The sequence below is a fragment of the Neolamprologus multifasciatus genome, chromosome 14 (genome assembly GCF_963576455.1).
Source record: "Neolamprologus multifasciatus chromosome 14, fNeoMul1.2, whole genome shotgun sequence".
Lineage (NCBI taxonomy): Eukaryota > Metazoa > Chordata > Actinopteri > Cichliformes > Cichlidae > Neolamprologus > Neolamprologus multifasciatus.
Genome location: NC_140452.1, coordinates 32,101,682 through 32,119,065, shown reverse-complemented (window position 1 = coordinate 32,119,065; position 17,384 = coordinate 32,101,682). Strand labels below are relative to the sequence as shown.

The window sequence follows — 17,384 nt, the reverse complement described above, 5'->3', positions numbered from 1 at the left end:
TTGCCAGAACTAGGCTCTTGAGTGTTTCTCAGTACTGGCAGATCGCTGTTGTGTTATTGATCTCTGTGGTCGGTGCAGCAGCAGACTCAGCCGCTTAACAGAACAATCAAGTCACTGGACACACATTAGCATACAGTGAAGAGTGAGCAGCTTCTTTTGGGTTGGGTTTATTTCCTGTCAACTGCTGGTCAGTCTGTTTGCAACTGAACATGGATTGTTTTGCAGGAGCAACCACTCTGGCTCTGTTTCTTTATCTGCCACTTCTTCAGATCACACTGCGAACCTAATCTGGCTCTTTGGAATTTGAGTGTTTGCAATTCCTAAATTTCCATTTACATACCCCCCCCCCCCCCCCCCCCTTTCTATTTTTTTGAATAAGAAGATTAGGATTGTGTTTTGTATTCCTCTCTGAAATGATTTGTAGCACTGCTCCCAGTGGGCATTTGATTTGAAGTGTCACTTGATGTTTAAATATTGATGCTGTTCATCATCGTGCAAGAAAATTGCATTTATTTAAATTTCGACTGTGTTTGGATGAAAACCTCTCGGTAAACAGAATCATAATCCTTTTGATGCGAAACAGCAATTACTTTAGTGAGGTGACAGTCAGGTGTTCACTTTAGATTTGATATTCAGTTTATTTCATCCATCCATCCTCATTTGCTTATCCAATTCAGGATCATTTATCTCTGCTGCCATAGGGCAAGAGGCGGGGTACAACCTGGACAGGTTTCCAGTCTGTCACAGCACTAACACGGAGGGACTGACAACCATTCGCACTCACATCCACACCCCTGGGTAATTTAGAATCACCAGTTAACCTAACCCCACTAACTGCATGTCATTGGACTGTGGGAGGAAGCCAGAGTACCCGAAGAGAACATGCAAACTCCAGACAAAAAAGTCCCAGCCAGATGGTGGATTCAAACCCAGGACCTTGTTGCTGTGAGGCAGCAGTGCTCGCCACACCAGTGATATCTGCAATACTGTCAAAGAAAGTCAACAAATGTTGACATTTCCTTGGTGGATGCCAGAATGGATGCTCACAACAACAACAAAAAAAGTCCTGGGTTTGAATCCTGGCAAGGCCTCCTGCTTTAAAAGTAAATCATTCTGCCTATTTTGGTGCAGAAAACTCTTGGAATAGAGATGATAAGTGTCAGAGCTTCATTTCCCAGTTATGCACATAGTTTTCACCCTCAAAGAACATCTGATGTTGGCTTCACCTTACAGAAGCGGGATATCTGAACTGCTTCAGAACAGAAAAAGGCACCTCCCCTTCAGGAAAGCGCTTATCTGGTTATTACAGCGGGATGTGGGATGTGGACTGTAAGCTGGACATCTTTAGTATGAATGTGCACATCTGTGGAAAAGTAAAGCAGGGCAGCGCTGAGAGAGTCATGCATACTCAGCAGAACCCTGCATTACTACAGTATCTGTGTCACTGCCTGTGGTTTGCCATGATGACACATCGTGATGATGTAGGATGGCCAAGTAATGGTGCTAGATTTTTTTAAAATTTTTTTGCTTTCCCTGTGTGGCAGCAGTGACCACCGAGAAGTCTGAGGCTCAGCAATGCAGGTTAATGATTTCCCTTCAGTGAACTGCATGTGGAATAATCCTGTAAAAGAGAAGAATAGCAAAGCGCAACCCCCCCTCAGGTCTTCTCCTCCTCCTCTTCCTCTTTTCCCTGCCTCCCTATTCCATCCCTGGCTCAGTCTATCTCCCCTGTGTTCTCCATCCCTCCCTGCATCCTCATTGTGTCTGTAGCATCTGCTGGTGCTTGCCGGTGTCAGAGCGGGGGTGGGGACTTTTCTGACACCGCTGTGCGTGTCTGTGTGCATTATGAAAGGCAAATACAGAGTGTGGGTGTTTGCATGACCATGCGCCTGCAAGCCTCACTGTATTGGTAATGGCTTGAGATGTGATTCTAGGGATAATGCATGACTAGTGCCTGCTTATTAAGCCCAGAGTGTGTTCAAATGTGGACACAGAGGGAGGAAAGAAAAGCAAAACAAAAAAAGGGGTGAAAAAAAGCACTTTGCTTCTCCTGCTTGTCTGCCACACCCGGCCTTCTTGCTTCCTCCTCCTACCTTCATTCCTTTCTTTTTTCTCTATGTCTATCTCTTTCTCTCTCTCTCTCTCTCTCTCTCTCTCTCTCTCTCTCTCTCTCTCTTTCTCTTTCTCTCTCTCTCTGTCTCCCTCTCTCTCTCTCACAGACACACACACTCCTCCTCTGCTCTTCGAGTCTATCTGCTGGTGTTTCCATGAGAACAGAGAGCGCTGGGTACGGGGAAGCGAAGGGAAGGGAAGGGGGGGTGGGCTGGCGGATCGGTGGTGTGGGGTGACGTGTCCTAAAAGCAAAGAGTGTGTGTGTGTGTGTGTGTGCGTGCGTGCGTTTGAACGATCATCACTGCTCTCTTTCACACGTCTATCCTGGCCAAGAGCTGCTCCCTGACTGTGCCAGAAAACATGCTTTTGGCATTGCTGTGGTAATTTGGAAACAGGGCTCCCGGGCTTATAATGCTGATCTGAGATCCAGAGTCTGTAACACTCTGAGTCTGAGATGGATTCTGAGCAATCAGAGGAGGCAACTTCCATTTGGGAGCCACTTAACAAAAAGAAGAAGAAGAAGAAGAAGAAAAACCTCCTTAAATGTTATAGAAAGGGGAGGGGATAAACTAGTGAGGCTATGTGGGTGTTGAGGGCAAAAAAAGAGAGACAATGAAACAGCTGAAAGAAAGATGTATCAATAGACCAAACTGAGGGGAGGTATCCAGTCATTTATTAAGGGAGAGGCTTTTTTAGGGTGGGGCCGCAGCTTTTGCTGGAGCCAGGCTGTAAGGGAACAAGAAAGAGGGGGAGGAGGTGGGTGAGAAGATGTAGAAGAGAGGAGTGCCGATCTAAAAGAGGTGTGTGTGTGTGTGTGTGGGGGGGGGGGGGGGGGGGGTGGTCATCACTATGAGTGAGAAGAGGACGAGGAGGCGGAAGAAGAAGAAGGAAAGGAGGAGGAGGAGGAGAGAGAGCGAGAGGGATGGATGGAGCGAGGAGGGAGGCAGAAGGGAGGGGTTTAAAGGGTGGGCTCGCAGTCATTGTCAGGCAGCGAGTAAGAAAGAGTGAGAGAGTCGCACCCCGGCAGACTGACGGGAGAGCGCGTGTGTGCAAACTGGGATGAGTAAATGTACTGGGCGGCTTAGCTGTTGATACAGCCAGAGAGAGAAAAGAGAGAGAGAGTGAGTGAGCGAGCGAGAGAGTGTGTGTGCGCGCGAAAGCGAGCGAGAGCGAGAGAGAGAGAGAGAGGGAGAGGGTGAGAGAGAAGTGAAAGGGAGAAAAAAGGGAAGAAAAGAAGCAGAGAAGAAAAAGGGAGGATACTACAACTATGCTGTGCTGCATAAGAAGAACCAAACCGGTAAACTGCTCTGATTTGCTTTATCAATATTTCTCAGCTTCACCTCAGTTCTGAACTTTGTGACTGTTGGGTTTGTTTTTTAGTTTTTTCTTTTCTTTTCTCCCAATTTTGGGGAGATTAGGAGGCACGAGGTGGGATTAGCCAAAATGTTGGTGTAATTTTCTGTGACTTGAGGCCTGACTTGTCTTTATAGAAATCTGTCCACGGAGCACAGACACGCCTAGTTAATGTGATTATCCTGCATGAATGGATGCTGCCACAATGCCTCTCAGACCTCACACCGTACTTGTAGAAAGGCAGCAAGAATGTAACGTGATCCTGGGCCGCCGGCATTCCCTCTTATTGATTAAGTGCTTGAAAAAAGTGAACTATTACTGAATGGCACTTGATAGATTATGTATTGTCTTCAATATCAAAGCTGAAATACTCTGATTTATCCACTAAACCCCGATCTCATCCACCGGCGAGTGATGCTTTAGATAAATGACAGTTTTCTCTTAACCTACGCCTTAAACAGGGGCAGGGGAGAGGTCTAGGTATCTTCTGTATTTGTCTTATGTTAAGCAGAAGAAGTGGGTGACAGAGGAAAGTGCATCATTTCCACAGTGTGAAGGGGGAAAAAAAGGGTGGGGTACTGACTGAGTGAGCAGCTCCATCATGTCAGTGGCCTCGAGGGGGGAATACAATGGGAATAAATGAGCATAAATGGATTATCATAGCCCTCCAGCTTTTTGAGTGGTTGCTGTCAATGGAGGGTTCTATGAAGTGAGCACTCATTTAAAAGGGTGTGAAAGGGTGGTGCTGGGTACCCGTGGCCAGTCTCGTCCCGGCAGTGAATATGAAATGAAAGAAAGGTGTTGCACTGAGGTAGCATTTCAGCAGCTGTCGTGGTGGTTCTGCATGTGATCGCGAGCGATGCTCCTGCTGCTATCTCAGAACTGATTAGGGTTTTTATCAGAGCCATAACACGCTGGATTCTGATGGCACTTTGATTGCTTCTTAAATGTCAGCCCGGATGAGTCATGTTAGCTCTGGCAGAGAGAGAAAATGAGGAAAGAAAGGCTTGCCAGATGAAGTCCATGCAGGTGGAGCAGGATGCAGCGAGAGAAAGAGGGAGAAACAGAAGCAGGGTGGTGCACATGGAGCTAGATGGAGGAGGGGGAAAAAGGGAGAAGACGCTGATACAGAGGTGAAACAGGGATTGGGACAGGGAGTGGAGGCTGTGAGGTACGGGGCATGGGCGGGGGGGGTGGAGGTAGGGAGAGGCATGAATGCAACAAAGCAGAAAGGTGAAGATGGAATGAAACTAGATGGCTGACTACACCTGGCAGATATGTGGTGGAGCGAGAACGTGGTGATGGTGGTGGTGGTGGCTGGAGTAGGTGAGCAGGCACGAAGATGAGAAAGGGAGAAGCACGAGGAAACATTGAAGGAAGAGAAGCCGGCACGCTGCACACTGCAGCCATGTGGGTGAGGCACTAGCTTTTTTTTTTTCCTACGGAAGGCTGTCGCCGCCTCAAGCGTGCACCACAGGGGAGGGTAAAAAAGAAAAAAACGTCCTCCCAGCCTACAAGCACTTATCTCCGTGCTCCTGCATTTGAGCATAAATGAATCCGGACAGACTGCGCGGTCTTCACGGATGGATGAGCAAAAAGCATGATTTTCTGCTCCGGAGTATGGCAGCGTTGCTGTGGGGTCCCGCCATTGTGGAGTGTTAAGTGCTGTTGCAACATCTCCACTATATGGGAGTGGCTACGGTCACCTAGTTTAAGTCCCATCTGCCTCCCTCGCTTTTTATGCAGCTTTACAACAGTATTCAGCTCAACATCTTGAACCCAGTTCCAGGTTGTGCTTATAAGCAGAACTTAAGCAGAATCAAATCCTGCCCAAATGAGCTATTCCTCTAACACTCAACTCTCCATCTCTACTTCTTATCACACGTCACCACACAACCACCACCGTGCGCAACCCTTGCCCTTTCCCTCAGGCATCACCTCCTTTTCCTCTCTCCTCTACCCCGTCTCTTATCTGGTTACCTATGGATACAGTGGTCACTCATTTGCAGTGTGTGACTGGCTGCTCTCTTGCCCAGGTCACTCTTGAAAACAAGGTTTTCAGTCTCAACTGAGACTTTCCTCTGCTTTAGGCTGTAATAAAGAAAGAAAGAAAGAAACATATATATCTCCAGCCCCCGATGAGATCAGTGGCGATTGCAGAGCCTTTGTTCAGCCAGAGAGCTGATGTAAGTGAATTAAAGGCTGCTCCAGAGGACGTAATGAGGCCGGCATATGGCCGCTTATTAGTTGCTGTGGAGCATCTTTTCCCGGGCCATCGTAAAAGAAACAGTGCATCCTTTACGGCTGCTCATCAATTCACCGTCAAAGGAAGAGGAAAATAGCGCGAGAGGAGGGAGAGATGGCGAGAGATGGCGAGAGATGGCGAGCGGGGGCTGTGGCAGTCACCACCTGAGCCCCCCTCTCCTCATCTGCAGGAGATAGCCGGCTAAAAGGGTGTGGTGCTCCGCTGTGCCTATGTGTGTGTATGTGTGTGAGAGAGGGAGAATGAGTGGGTAGCAGTTTGCTCATGGAGAGTGAAAGACGACAGGGAGAGAAAGAGGGAGATATTCAGCAGTTCCAGACAGCAGTTCAGTCTTTGCTGTCTGGACGGCTCCTGCAGGAAAGCAGACACGGCCACAGAAATCACGCCGAAGACAAGATAGAGGTACCATTGCAGAGAGAAACGTGTGCCACAGCAAGGGTGGCTGACAGTCTCTCCACCTGCTCGGTGGAGCTGTGGTAATATGACAACTGCTCGGTGGAGTTTTTCCATTTTATTTCAATGAGTGCCAGTGCGCTATACAGTCTGTTTTATGACTTCTAATAAGCTGGTTTTATTACATACAAGCCTCTCATATTAAAGTGCAGCTGCACCTGTTGGCTTGGTGATAATAAAAAAAAGGGGTGTCTGCAAAGCAAGCATCTCCATTATGCATGCAAATATTACCTTTAATATTTCTCTCCTCTCTCGCTTGAGGCATTCAATGCTGGGCGAAGTGGAGAGGCAAAAATCTCACTTGAATGGATTGCAATAGTAATAGTAATAATATTAATAAGTAAGAAAAACCCCAACATTATCATTAGACAGCATGCACGAATGCATTAGTGTGAGTTGCGGTCCGATGGCACTAACCTCACTGTGTCTTCCCCTCCCCCCCGCCTCCTGAAACAAGTCCCTAATGGCACTCTAAATGAGGCAGTGGGAAGGTGGTGGATTGTTACTTCTGTCACCATTGGGGGGATGGTGCATGTGTGAGTGTGTGGTTATGGATAAAGCCATTGACTGTGGGGTGTGGTTCTTACAACAGCCGGTGCCCACCCAAGGACAGAGGCGGACAGGGAGAGAGGCTCAGACTGCAGCTGTAATAGACACATCCAGCCAGTCAGATAATGCACTGAGCGCATTTCACCATGTCCATTTATTATTTTTGCAGACAAATCCGACAGAGAGGGTGTGTGTGTGTGTGTCCTGTGGTGAATGGCACGCTTGCATTTTGATAACCCGTGAACTAGATTCTCTCGTCACAGGTCAGCTGCTTTTATAGCACAGTGTCAGTTTATCCTGGAGCAAGCCTTTTTAATGTTGCTACATCATACTACAGCTAATATAATTGCACAAAGATTGCATAATTGCTGGCTTCATAATCTTGCAAGAATAGCACTATTATGTTGCAAACAGTCCACATTTTCTTGGAGATTAAAAGCAGTTTTTCAGCGGTTAAAGTAGTGTATCTATGGCAACCAGAACGACTGTGTGCAAATAGGAAGCACTGCAGGCTAATTGTAGTAAGCCTTTTGACTAACTCATAATGCAAATATGTTGTCTCACTGCAAATTAATCAAGGAAGAGTTTAAACAGCCACTAAGTCTTGCCTTATTTATGAATGGAGATGTGCACCACATAGACGCCGGGTGCAAAAGCGCCTGCAGGGAGGGTACGTGACCGGGGTTCAATTACCGGTCAGAGGCTTCAAGGTGCAGGTCTTAAATGATGTGCAATGATGCTTGTGTTTGGGATTTAAATACAGTGCAGGCAAATGTCAGCTGTGCTGTGTCAAGTAATTTTTGGTTTTGCATCTCAGAAGTGAATCCATGAAGAAGAAGAAGGAAAATCACAGCACAGCATTTTTTAATTTTTATTTTTTGAAGGGTGATGCACACATAAGTATCAATAATTCAAGTGATGACACTCCAGCTGTGGTCAAACTGTGATTGTGATGCTTCTTCCTGTCTTCGTACCACCAGATGAGATCATCTGGTGCTCCTCTGGTATTTTATCACATTTCCCCAACCTCTAACGTAAATGACATCGCTCTTCTGTTCCAATAATGATGTCATACCCCATATTCCCAAACACCCTTCATCCATCGCTTTCTCTTTCTCTGTCTGACTCACTGAACCCAGCCAGTAAGTAATTCTATTAAGAGTTAAGTGCTCGGGTCAGATTTTTGGCAATTGTAAGCACCTATGAGATCAGACACAATAAAAGCCCAACAAGTCACTGGAGACGTGCATATTATTAAGAGCAGAGGGTGTGGTGGTGCTTTGTCTGCCTGCTTTCTGTTCTGCTGAAGTTTATTTCCACACCCATTGGCCGGTAACTTGTTTAGCTCCAGTTCAGATTTTAAATGCGAATCACTACATTTAAGTGTGTATTTCATTTATCTGTCTTATAATTTCACACTGCACAAAATTACTCTGGAAGACTGTGTATATTAACCCGAACCCGGGGGAGTAAAGTCGGAGGAGCTGAATATACCAATACAGCTGCACCTTGCCCTCGCTGCTCCAATATTGCACTGACACACTGACCCTGAGGAAGACGTGTTGATTTAGGGCCTCGGGGTCTTAAATCACTCCACACAGATGTGATCCCTCACACAGGCTGTCCAAGTCAAAGCTCATATCCTACATAATGACACACTGGGAGAGCATACATAGGGGGTGGATGCAGAGGCACGAAAGCTCTTTCCACCCAGATTCATTGGCCTTAAACAAGACGTTGCCAGATCTCGGTGACACAGACATTAATGTAAGCACATACATTTTACCCCTTTACCCCCTACCGCCACACCCTGCCGCTGCTACCGTTGCTTCATCACATCCCTGGCTTTTCCATGCTGATTACTCCACCTGATTTACGAGTTCCTATTGGCCCGCTCCCCCCGAGGGGTCAGGCTCACTGCCAATCAGGGTGACATATAGTCTTTCATAGCACCGAACAGCAGACAGGCCCTGTGATGAGTTAGCACTCTGGTTGTCAAGGTAACCTTTGATGGTTGGGAGGGGTATGGCAGTGAATGGTGAGGAGATTGTAGCAGGGAGCTCGTTCCCTAGCAGCCAGACACAGAGCTGCTATATACTGTACCCAGAGAATAAAGATTGGCTCTGATTTTGAGCACTGCTCATAATTTTGAGGATATCATTAGCAGAGACTGCAGGAAAGATTAATGGATGCCACGGAGAGCGTCTACATTTAAGTTTAATTATTCACTAAATCTATTTTCAGGGTTATTATCAGGAGGACAATATCAGCCTCATGCCTGGATTGAATAACTGCAATAAATGCCCGGAGACACTTGTCACAACCTGAAATCCCAGCGCCTTGGATTTATTATGTGGAGACAATAAATCTCCTCACTCTGGCACATGAAATGATAAAATGCTGTAGAGTCAAGCTAAGCCTTGATACCTGGAAGGACCAAAATAAATAAATAAATAAAAAATAAAAAATAGATTGTGCTGTTTACTCACTTTGTTTTTCATTTGGTATAACTGATGCTACACAGTCTGCATGCTGCTTGACGGTTTGTGTTCTTTTGCTTCATTACACTTATTCACGTTCATTTGAGGCTTTCGATTGGTTCCAACACCTGCGAGAGAATATTTTACCTTGATTTGTTTGCCTATTCATTTGGAATGTACTGATTCATTTTGTGTTGCCACTTTCAGTGCTCATCATTCATTCCTTTATTTGATTTGATTTCTTTTCATTAGATTTATATGACTCATAGCACAACCCACTATTTGATGGACAGCTTTGGATCCAGTAACCGAAGGTAATATCAAGGAAAGACTTTCAATATTACCCTGTCTCCTGTCCTACTCCTAACTCTGCTCCTCATCTCATCCTGCACTTTTATTCTAAACGTGTCCTGAAATTTTAACCTTTTCCCAGCCTATGATTGTCATGTAATGGTTAGAAATATATATATATTTATTAAGCTTTCCCATTTCACGATATACACTTTTTTCTTTTCTTGACTTCTGACCTTTCAGTTTGACTATTTTTTACATACTTTAGCAAACAGAAATAAAGCATGCCTTCTCGTGATCAAGCAGCATGCCAACAAAAAGAGGGATAGACACACACAAACACAGCAACAACTGGACACTAGCAAAATAAACACATTCAGCGCAACCTTTTCAACTCTTGCAGTAAATGTTAACCTGGTATGTTGTCTATCGCCTGCCAGGTGGAGAAGAATGAGGAGGCGGACCAGAAGATTGAACAGGATGGCACCACCAACAAACCCGAGGACAAGGCCCACAAGGCTGCCACCAAAATACAGGCCAGCTTCCGTGGACATATAACTCGGAAAAAGATGAAAGACGGAGAGGAGGAGAAAGAGGGTGACAGTCCTGCTGCTGCAGAGGAGGCAACAGAGGGAGGAGAGGAGGCAAAGAAAGCGGAGGGAGAGGAGGCACCTGCTAAACAGGATGAAGCCGCAGGAGAAGAGGCTAAGAAGGAGGAAAAGGAGACAAACCAAGCCAAAAGCCCTGTGGCAGACAAGCCAGCTAACTCTCCGGCAGCTGCTGCCACAGCAACGTCTCCTGTAGCGGCCGCCCCGGCTGCTGCATCTCCCACGGCCGCCGCAGCGCCCTCTGAACCCAAGAAAGAGGAGCCAAAAGCGGAGGAGAAAGCTGAGGAGAAGCCCAAAGAGGTGGAGGCCCCAGCCAAGAGTCCCACCACGGCCACAGCTGAAGAGAAGAAGGAGGAGAAGAGCGAAGAGAAAAAGGAGGAGGCCAGACAAGCCGACGTGCCTGCTGCTGTCAGTCCGACAGCTGAGAAGGAGGAGCCTAACCAAACAAAAGGTAAACAAGGTATGCAGAACAGGAGAGAGCTCCATGTGGTCAGGAAGAAAGGTTTACGAGAACATTCTCACTTATGCACATGTTCGTGAGGGCAGTGAGTTCAGGGCTAAAAGTAGTTCCAGCCACTTCCACCAATCAAAAAACAATTACTTACTGTAAATATAAAATCGAGAAGAAGAGGTAAGCTTTTACACAGTCTGCTTGGCAGGCTCCACAGGACATAGCCGCTTGGTGTGTCTTTGGGATTTAGAGATATTTGGCAGTGCTCCACCATTCACTGGTTAACACAGAGACACGGCTCTATATAAGATTAGCCTTGTAGCTCAGCCTCTGCAAGATGAAAACTCCATACTGATTAGACAGAGGTCGGCATAGAAAATGATAAGCACTGGTCAAGAGTGTGGTACACAGTGATATTATTACACTGGGAATGATAAAAGCTATTGATAAAAAGCAATGTGTTGTTTGCATAATGTAAAAGCAGCATGAATTATAAATCACTGAGGTTAATAAAGCTCTCAGATGCCTTCACACGAGGTGTGATATATTAACCTGACTGCTACCATAGTCATGAAAAACGGTTGTAATGGATGACCCAGTTAAACTTCTTTTTTTTTTTTTTAAAGTAAATCACGTTAAACTATTTGGTAAAAAAAAAAAAAAAAAGTCTTCCAGCACTGTCATGTGATGTCCAATTACAGCAGAAATGTGGACCTGAGAAGAAACTGGAGATAAAATGATATTATTCCACTGATACAACACTGTCATGAGATACACTTGACATGAACTCATATTTCTGGTCCAAGGACTCTCAGACTGGGTCAGACAGGTAGTTAATGGAGCATGCTCAGTCTGGAGCTGGTGGGGGCGTGAGGTGGGAAACACACACACACACACACATGCATACACCAACTGGAGAACCACACAGAAAGTAGGTCACCTAGGCAGCACTGTCTCCCTGTTGTCATAGTTACCACCTCAATGGGATAGCTGGCCTGCATGGAGCAGTGCGGGTAGAACAGGTGCTCTGATTTAAATGAATGATTAATGATCCCTACTGGTCACGATCCGCACTGGGGAAGTCTGCCATAAACAAACACTACTTGACAAAGATCTGCTTATTAAGAATTCACTGCTGTCTACAATCTGCTTAACTTACCAAAGTGACTCAGAGACCAAAATGAATATTTATGACCAAATTGCTCGGTTAAGGTTTGTTGCACACAGAAAAGAGTCACATCCACAAGGATGCTGGGTACTCTATGAGGCGGTCTCTATGTCACAAATTATTATCGAATTCCTGCACTTATAGAGCACTTCTCTTACATTAAAAGGTGGCAACAGATTCATTAATAATGAAAAGAAATAGTAGATTAATTTGGAAAACTACACTTTAAAAGACTTTAAAAAGAGGAGGCAGGAAAAATAAGTTAAAAACATTAAAGAAAACACTAGAACTTTAGAACTTAACTAGAAAAAGTAATGCAAAGTGTTAGAGTAGTAGAAACAGATTCTCACTATAAACAAGCCATCAGTGATGTTGGACTGTCCAGATGTAGTGACTCAGAGACGATATAGAAAGATGACGTCTTTATTTGATAAAGCTGACTCTGTAGTGTTTTCAGTGGGATTAATGTTTCGTTCCTCATCCAAGTGACTTCTTCAGTCTCCACTCCAGACTGAGTCAGATGTATTTTAGTTTTTGTTTTGGCACAGCGAGCAGCAGTGAGCAGGGTGATTTCGGGTGCTACAGAGTGAAAACCCTAGAGTGACATAAGGTTTTTATATGTATCTAGTGAATTCTAACTCTTTTTTGGGAAACAGAGCATTGAAGCTGTTAAAAACAGATTATAGACTATATTAAATATTAAATCAGAATCAGTTTTAACACCATATGTTGGCCAGATATGTGGTTCTCAAGAGCTCATTATAACGCTAAGAGTTGGGTGTCATCTGCATAGCAGTGAAATTAATACTATGCTTATGGATATTGGCACTTTATCATCTGAAGCATGAAAAGTAAAATTTTATTGCCTTGACTTTGATATCTTGTACTTTTATCAGCTTTTTTCAGATATGAACATGTTTACATTCAAAATCCGATTTATCTGGACTTACCTGCTTTACATCTGAATGAACGTCCTGGTCGATTATGAGACCACAGTCTAAACAGATCAGATCTATTAATGTTTGTCCAGCACTTTCAAAATGACACAATATCTGAAAGCAGGCTGTCATATTAAGACAGGCTTGTACATCTTTAGAAGTCCTCTCTCACATCTTTGTGAATGGCTTGTGTTAGTAGAGCGTGCCCTAAACTACATTAACGTGCATATAATAGCATTTTATCTCATCAACTCTGATTGTAAATCCAAAAAAAGATTAAAAAAGGATGCAATTTCCAGTTCAGTAGAGATTTCAATCTCTCTTTGAGAATGAGGGGTGGCACTAGCTCTCTCTGATCTCAGATTTTAGTGACAATGATGGAGAAAAGCAACCATTCAAAAGTGTGGTTACACTTCACTTGAGTCAATGGTCACAAATGCAACAAGTCTTTTGCTGCGTGGCTGTTTTTGTAACTCTCCTGCATATGTTTCAATGAAGCTATGAGATCCATTTATGTAAAACATACCACAGTGCGAATGACAGAATTTTATCAATTTAAAGCTGGCAATGTCATGATATCATGTCTGATATTTTTTCTGCCATGATCTCATTAGTCTTATTTACTAAAGACTAAGAGGTCAGTGGGTAGAAATGATGGAACACTTATAAATGTTTGTTTCCCTGTCTGCAATCTTCATACACAAACCCAACAGCAAAGCTAAACTGTCACTTCAGCCGGTAACTGGTGTATGAAAGTGAGCTCGCGCTGATGTCAGACACAAGAAATGACGGGCTTTGGCTCTGTAAATTGGGTGAAATTGGATTTGCATCGCACAGTTCAGTGGCTGTAGTGAAGGACATTCTCAAATCTGTCACAGTGGCTAACAAGCTAATTATCTCTTACCTGGAAGATCTGCCATGAGTCACGCTGTCTTGAGTCACACACACAATCGCGCATTAGTGCAGACACCGTTGCCCCGCTTCTCTCTTTCCCTCCCTCCCTCGCCCTGCCACACACAAACACACGCACACACCAGGAGACATGCACCCTGGTCTCCATTGCAATGATATCATTCCTTGATGTCTCCTCCTTCTAATAAAAGAATATGATCTCATCGGGGTGTGACATCACCCCGATGAGATCACTCGGATAACGAGTTTGGGCAGGAACAACAAAGACCCCAAAATCAGTGTAGCTCCTGCATAGTGCAAGAAGGTCTTGATTAAGTATAAATGAGAATGTCTTTGCTTTTTTGGAGCTAAAAAGCGCACCAGCTACAGGATTATTAAAGAAGGATATTATGATTTAATGTTGAAAAATATAAAGTACCTGAGCAAGAATCCCCATTAGCATTTGCTTTGTGATGTATCACGGATTGCTACTCAGCAGTGTGCACAAATTATCATTGCCTGCTATCATAGTGCAGTGCACTCTGGGCGTCACACTGTATCAGATGTGACAGGCCAAGATGCTCCTGTTAGCTTTGTGATGCCAGTTCAAATGCTTCATGGGTCCATTAGGAGCAAGCGCTTCTTTTATTATTTACACAGTCAGTGCGAGCTTCAGACATGCTCTCAGTTTAAGTGGAGCTGACACATTGTGAACAACGCAGAATTACACAGTTCCATGTGCGAATTATTTTTTTGAAAGGGAAGATGTGAATATTTTGAGAATTTCCGAATGTTACATGGCTTTTTTTTTTTCATATAGAGGGTGAAATATTTAAAACATCAAAAGTTACTGCTCATGAGTGAAATCTTTGAAGCTCTGTATCTCAGGCACCCCAGACAGAGCTTTATTACTCTACTCGCAATGTAAAACCACCTCTCCACCTCTCCTCTTCTCTTCTTTCTCCACCCTCCTTTCATCTATCCCGCCCCCAAACCCCTCCTCTCTACCCTTACACCCTCTACCTCCACCACTTCTTACATTAAGATGCTGCAGAGGAGTCTAAAGGAGAGGAGGCCACCCCGGCAGATGCAGAGGCGGAGACCACCGAGTCCAAGGATGCTTAAGGCTAAAGTCTAACTTAATGAAAGCAGAATTAAAAGTATGAAGAATACCACAAAAACGAAAAATCTAAAAAGGTTGCTCTTTGCCTTCTCAATGTGAAGGCAGTCCGTTTCTATTTGTTTGTCATTTTTTGTGTGGCAATGATTTTCTCATGTTGGGGGAGTTTCCAGCGTGAAGTTTTTTGGCTCAAGCTAACACTGTACTATGCGCAAGTGATGACGATGCTGACGACGACGGTGATGATGATGTTGATGTTGCTGATGTTTATGAGAAGCGACTCTTACCGTGATGGTGATGATGTCGAGGTGGATGATTTCATTTGGTACATCTTCACTATTTGATGTAAAACCGGGGGCGGAATGAACGCTCCCAACTGGATATTTACACATTTAAAATTTCAAAAAAAAAGAATGCATTGCCAATGCGCCGTATTGTATTTGCATTGTAATGCACTTTTTTTCTTTAGACACATTTTGCAAATGAAATCCGTATTGCAAATGCACGCACAAAAAGACAACCAGGTTTATAAATGCAATTCATGTTTTCGACACGATCCAAGTGTACTGAGAACACAACAAAGACGTAATGTACTGACACACTGAATGGATAATAGAATGTATGAATAAATGTGTGACATTTCCAGTTGGGGCAGCTTTATCCTGAATCCCAAAAACAATATTTACTCAACTTTCTCTATTCTGCTTGAGTCATTCAAGCTTGGTTTACACCCCTTTTACAAACTCTGTTTACTCACAGTTACAGTAAATAAAGGACCTGTTGCCATTTAAAGGATGTGATCATATAATAAAAACTCTAGAAATCAACTATATTATTGATGTAACTGGCTCTTACATATTACAATTTGTGCTCTGCCAACCAAACGTGAGGCCATAGCATGAACCATTGAACCAGATGCATGATGGGAACTCTCCCTCTGAGAGGAACTTTTTCGCAGTCACAAAAAACTTAAGAGGTGTGGCGGCTTCTTTTTTGATGTCTTTGGTGTTGTTATGACAGTTTATATAAATTGGAAAAATACTCTTGCACTGATGTTACGAAAAAAAAGATAAAGAGAAAAATCAAACAAATGAGCAAACAACAACAACAACAAAAAAATTTCCTATGTTCCAGTGAGTGCAATGTCCAGTTTCAATCTTATCGAGGAGTTCAAACTTGTGAGAAAAAAAAATATGAAAAAAATAAAAAATGGTTTCAATGTCTGTTTTCAAAATAAAGCAAATGTGCCAATTACCATCATAAGCTGTGGAGTTTGTTTAAAGCCTGATAGAAACATATTGTCACTTCGAAACACCCGGCAGTTTCCAATAATCATGCTTATTTTCCACTGAATCCATCACGAAACCACACATAAGTGTGGTTTTATTATAACTCTTGCCCCATGATAGTTGGGATAGACTCCAGCGCCCGCCGCGTCCCTGAAATGGACTAGTGGAAGAAAATGAATGGATAGTATTCCTGTAATATTAGATGCTCTTGCACCAAACGTACATTAAAACAATACTTACACAGGGAAATACAATTTAATTCAAATCTGTTATGTTTATATAGCCCCAAATCACAACAAAAGTCATCTTAAAGCGCTTTACATCATAAGGTAAAGACCCTACAATAATACAGAGAAGACCCCACCAATTAGATGATCCCTTATGAGCAAGTACTCCCATATCCAAACTGGGAGCTCGTCCCACAGAGAAGAGGCCTGAAAGCTGAAGGCTCCCATTCTATGTTTAAATACTTTGGAAACCACAAGTAAGCCAGCAGTCTGAGTGCAAAGCACTCTAATGGGGTAATACTGTACTATGAAGTCTTTAAGAAGGGCCCTGATGAGAAGAAGAAAATATAGGCTAAATATGCTCTCTCCCTCTAGTCCCTGTCAGTACTCGCGCTGCAGCATTTTGGATTAACTGAAGGCTTTTCAGGGAAATTTTAGGACAGCCTGATAACAATGAATTACAGTCGTCCAGCCGAGAAGTAGTAAATACATTAACTGGTTTTTAGCATCACTTTAAGACAGGGTGTTTCCAATTTAGATATCGTGCAAGTAGAAGAAAGCCGTCCTACATGCTTGTTTCATATGCACATCGAAGGACATATATTGGTCAAAAATGTCTTCAAGATTTCTCACAGTGTTACTGGAGACCAAAGTCATGCCATGTAGACGTAAGCGTTTGCTTAGACATCATGTTTCTAAGAAACAGAGTACAATTACCTCAGTTTTGTCTGAATTTAGAAGCAGAAATTTAGAGATTGTCCACTTTAACTAATTAATGTTTGTTTTCTGGCTTTATGGATTACAGTGCATAGGACTGAAAATGTGTGCTATGCCATTGAATGGCAGCTTGTACATTATACAAGCTGCCTAAGGGAAGCTTGTATAATGTAAACAGAAGTGGTAACAGCACAGAACCCTGTGGAACTAGATATTAACCTTAGTGTGTGAAGTCCCCATTTAGATATGATTTAAACTACTGCTGTGTAGTACCTTCAGCATGCTGTAATCGCTGTAATAAGACATTATGGTCAACAGTATCGAACGCTGCACTGAGGTCTAGTGGGACAAGCACAGACATGAGTCCACTATCAGAGACTATAAGAAGATCATTTGTAACCTTCACCAATGCTGCCAACCCTGCCTCTTCCAAAGGAATTATAAGAGTAAGTCGCAGCCAAATGTTGCTCATGA

At 43.7% G+C, this 17,384-nt stretch overlaps 1 protein-coding gene across 2 annotated transcripts; it reads left to right on the top strand.

Moving 5' to 3' along the window:
* Positions 1 to 3,272: 3,272 nt before the first annotated feature.
* Positions 3,273 to 15,931, top strand: gap43 (growth associated protein 43). Of its 2 annotated transcripts, none has more exons than XM_085130846.1 (3): positions 3,273 to 3,409; positions 9,942 to 10,560; positions 14,603 to 15,931. In XM_085130846.1, the coding sequence occupies exons 1-3, from the start codon at positions 3,380 to 3,382 to the stop codon at positions 14,680 to 14,682; spliced, it is 729 nt and encodes a 242-aa protein (XP_084986972.1). In that variant the 5' UTR covers positions 3,273 to 3,379; the 3' UTR covers positions 14,683 to 15,931. The 2 variants fall into 2 exon arrangements, with proteins under 2 accessions (XP_084986972.1, XP_084986970.1); XM_085130844.1 differs by having other exon boundaries at positions 9,942 to 10,569.
* The last annotated feature ends 1,453 nt before the right edge of the window (positions 15,932 to 17,384 follow it).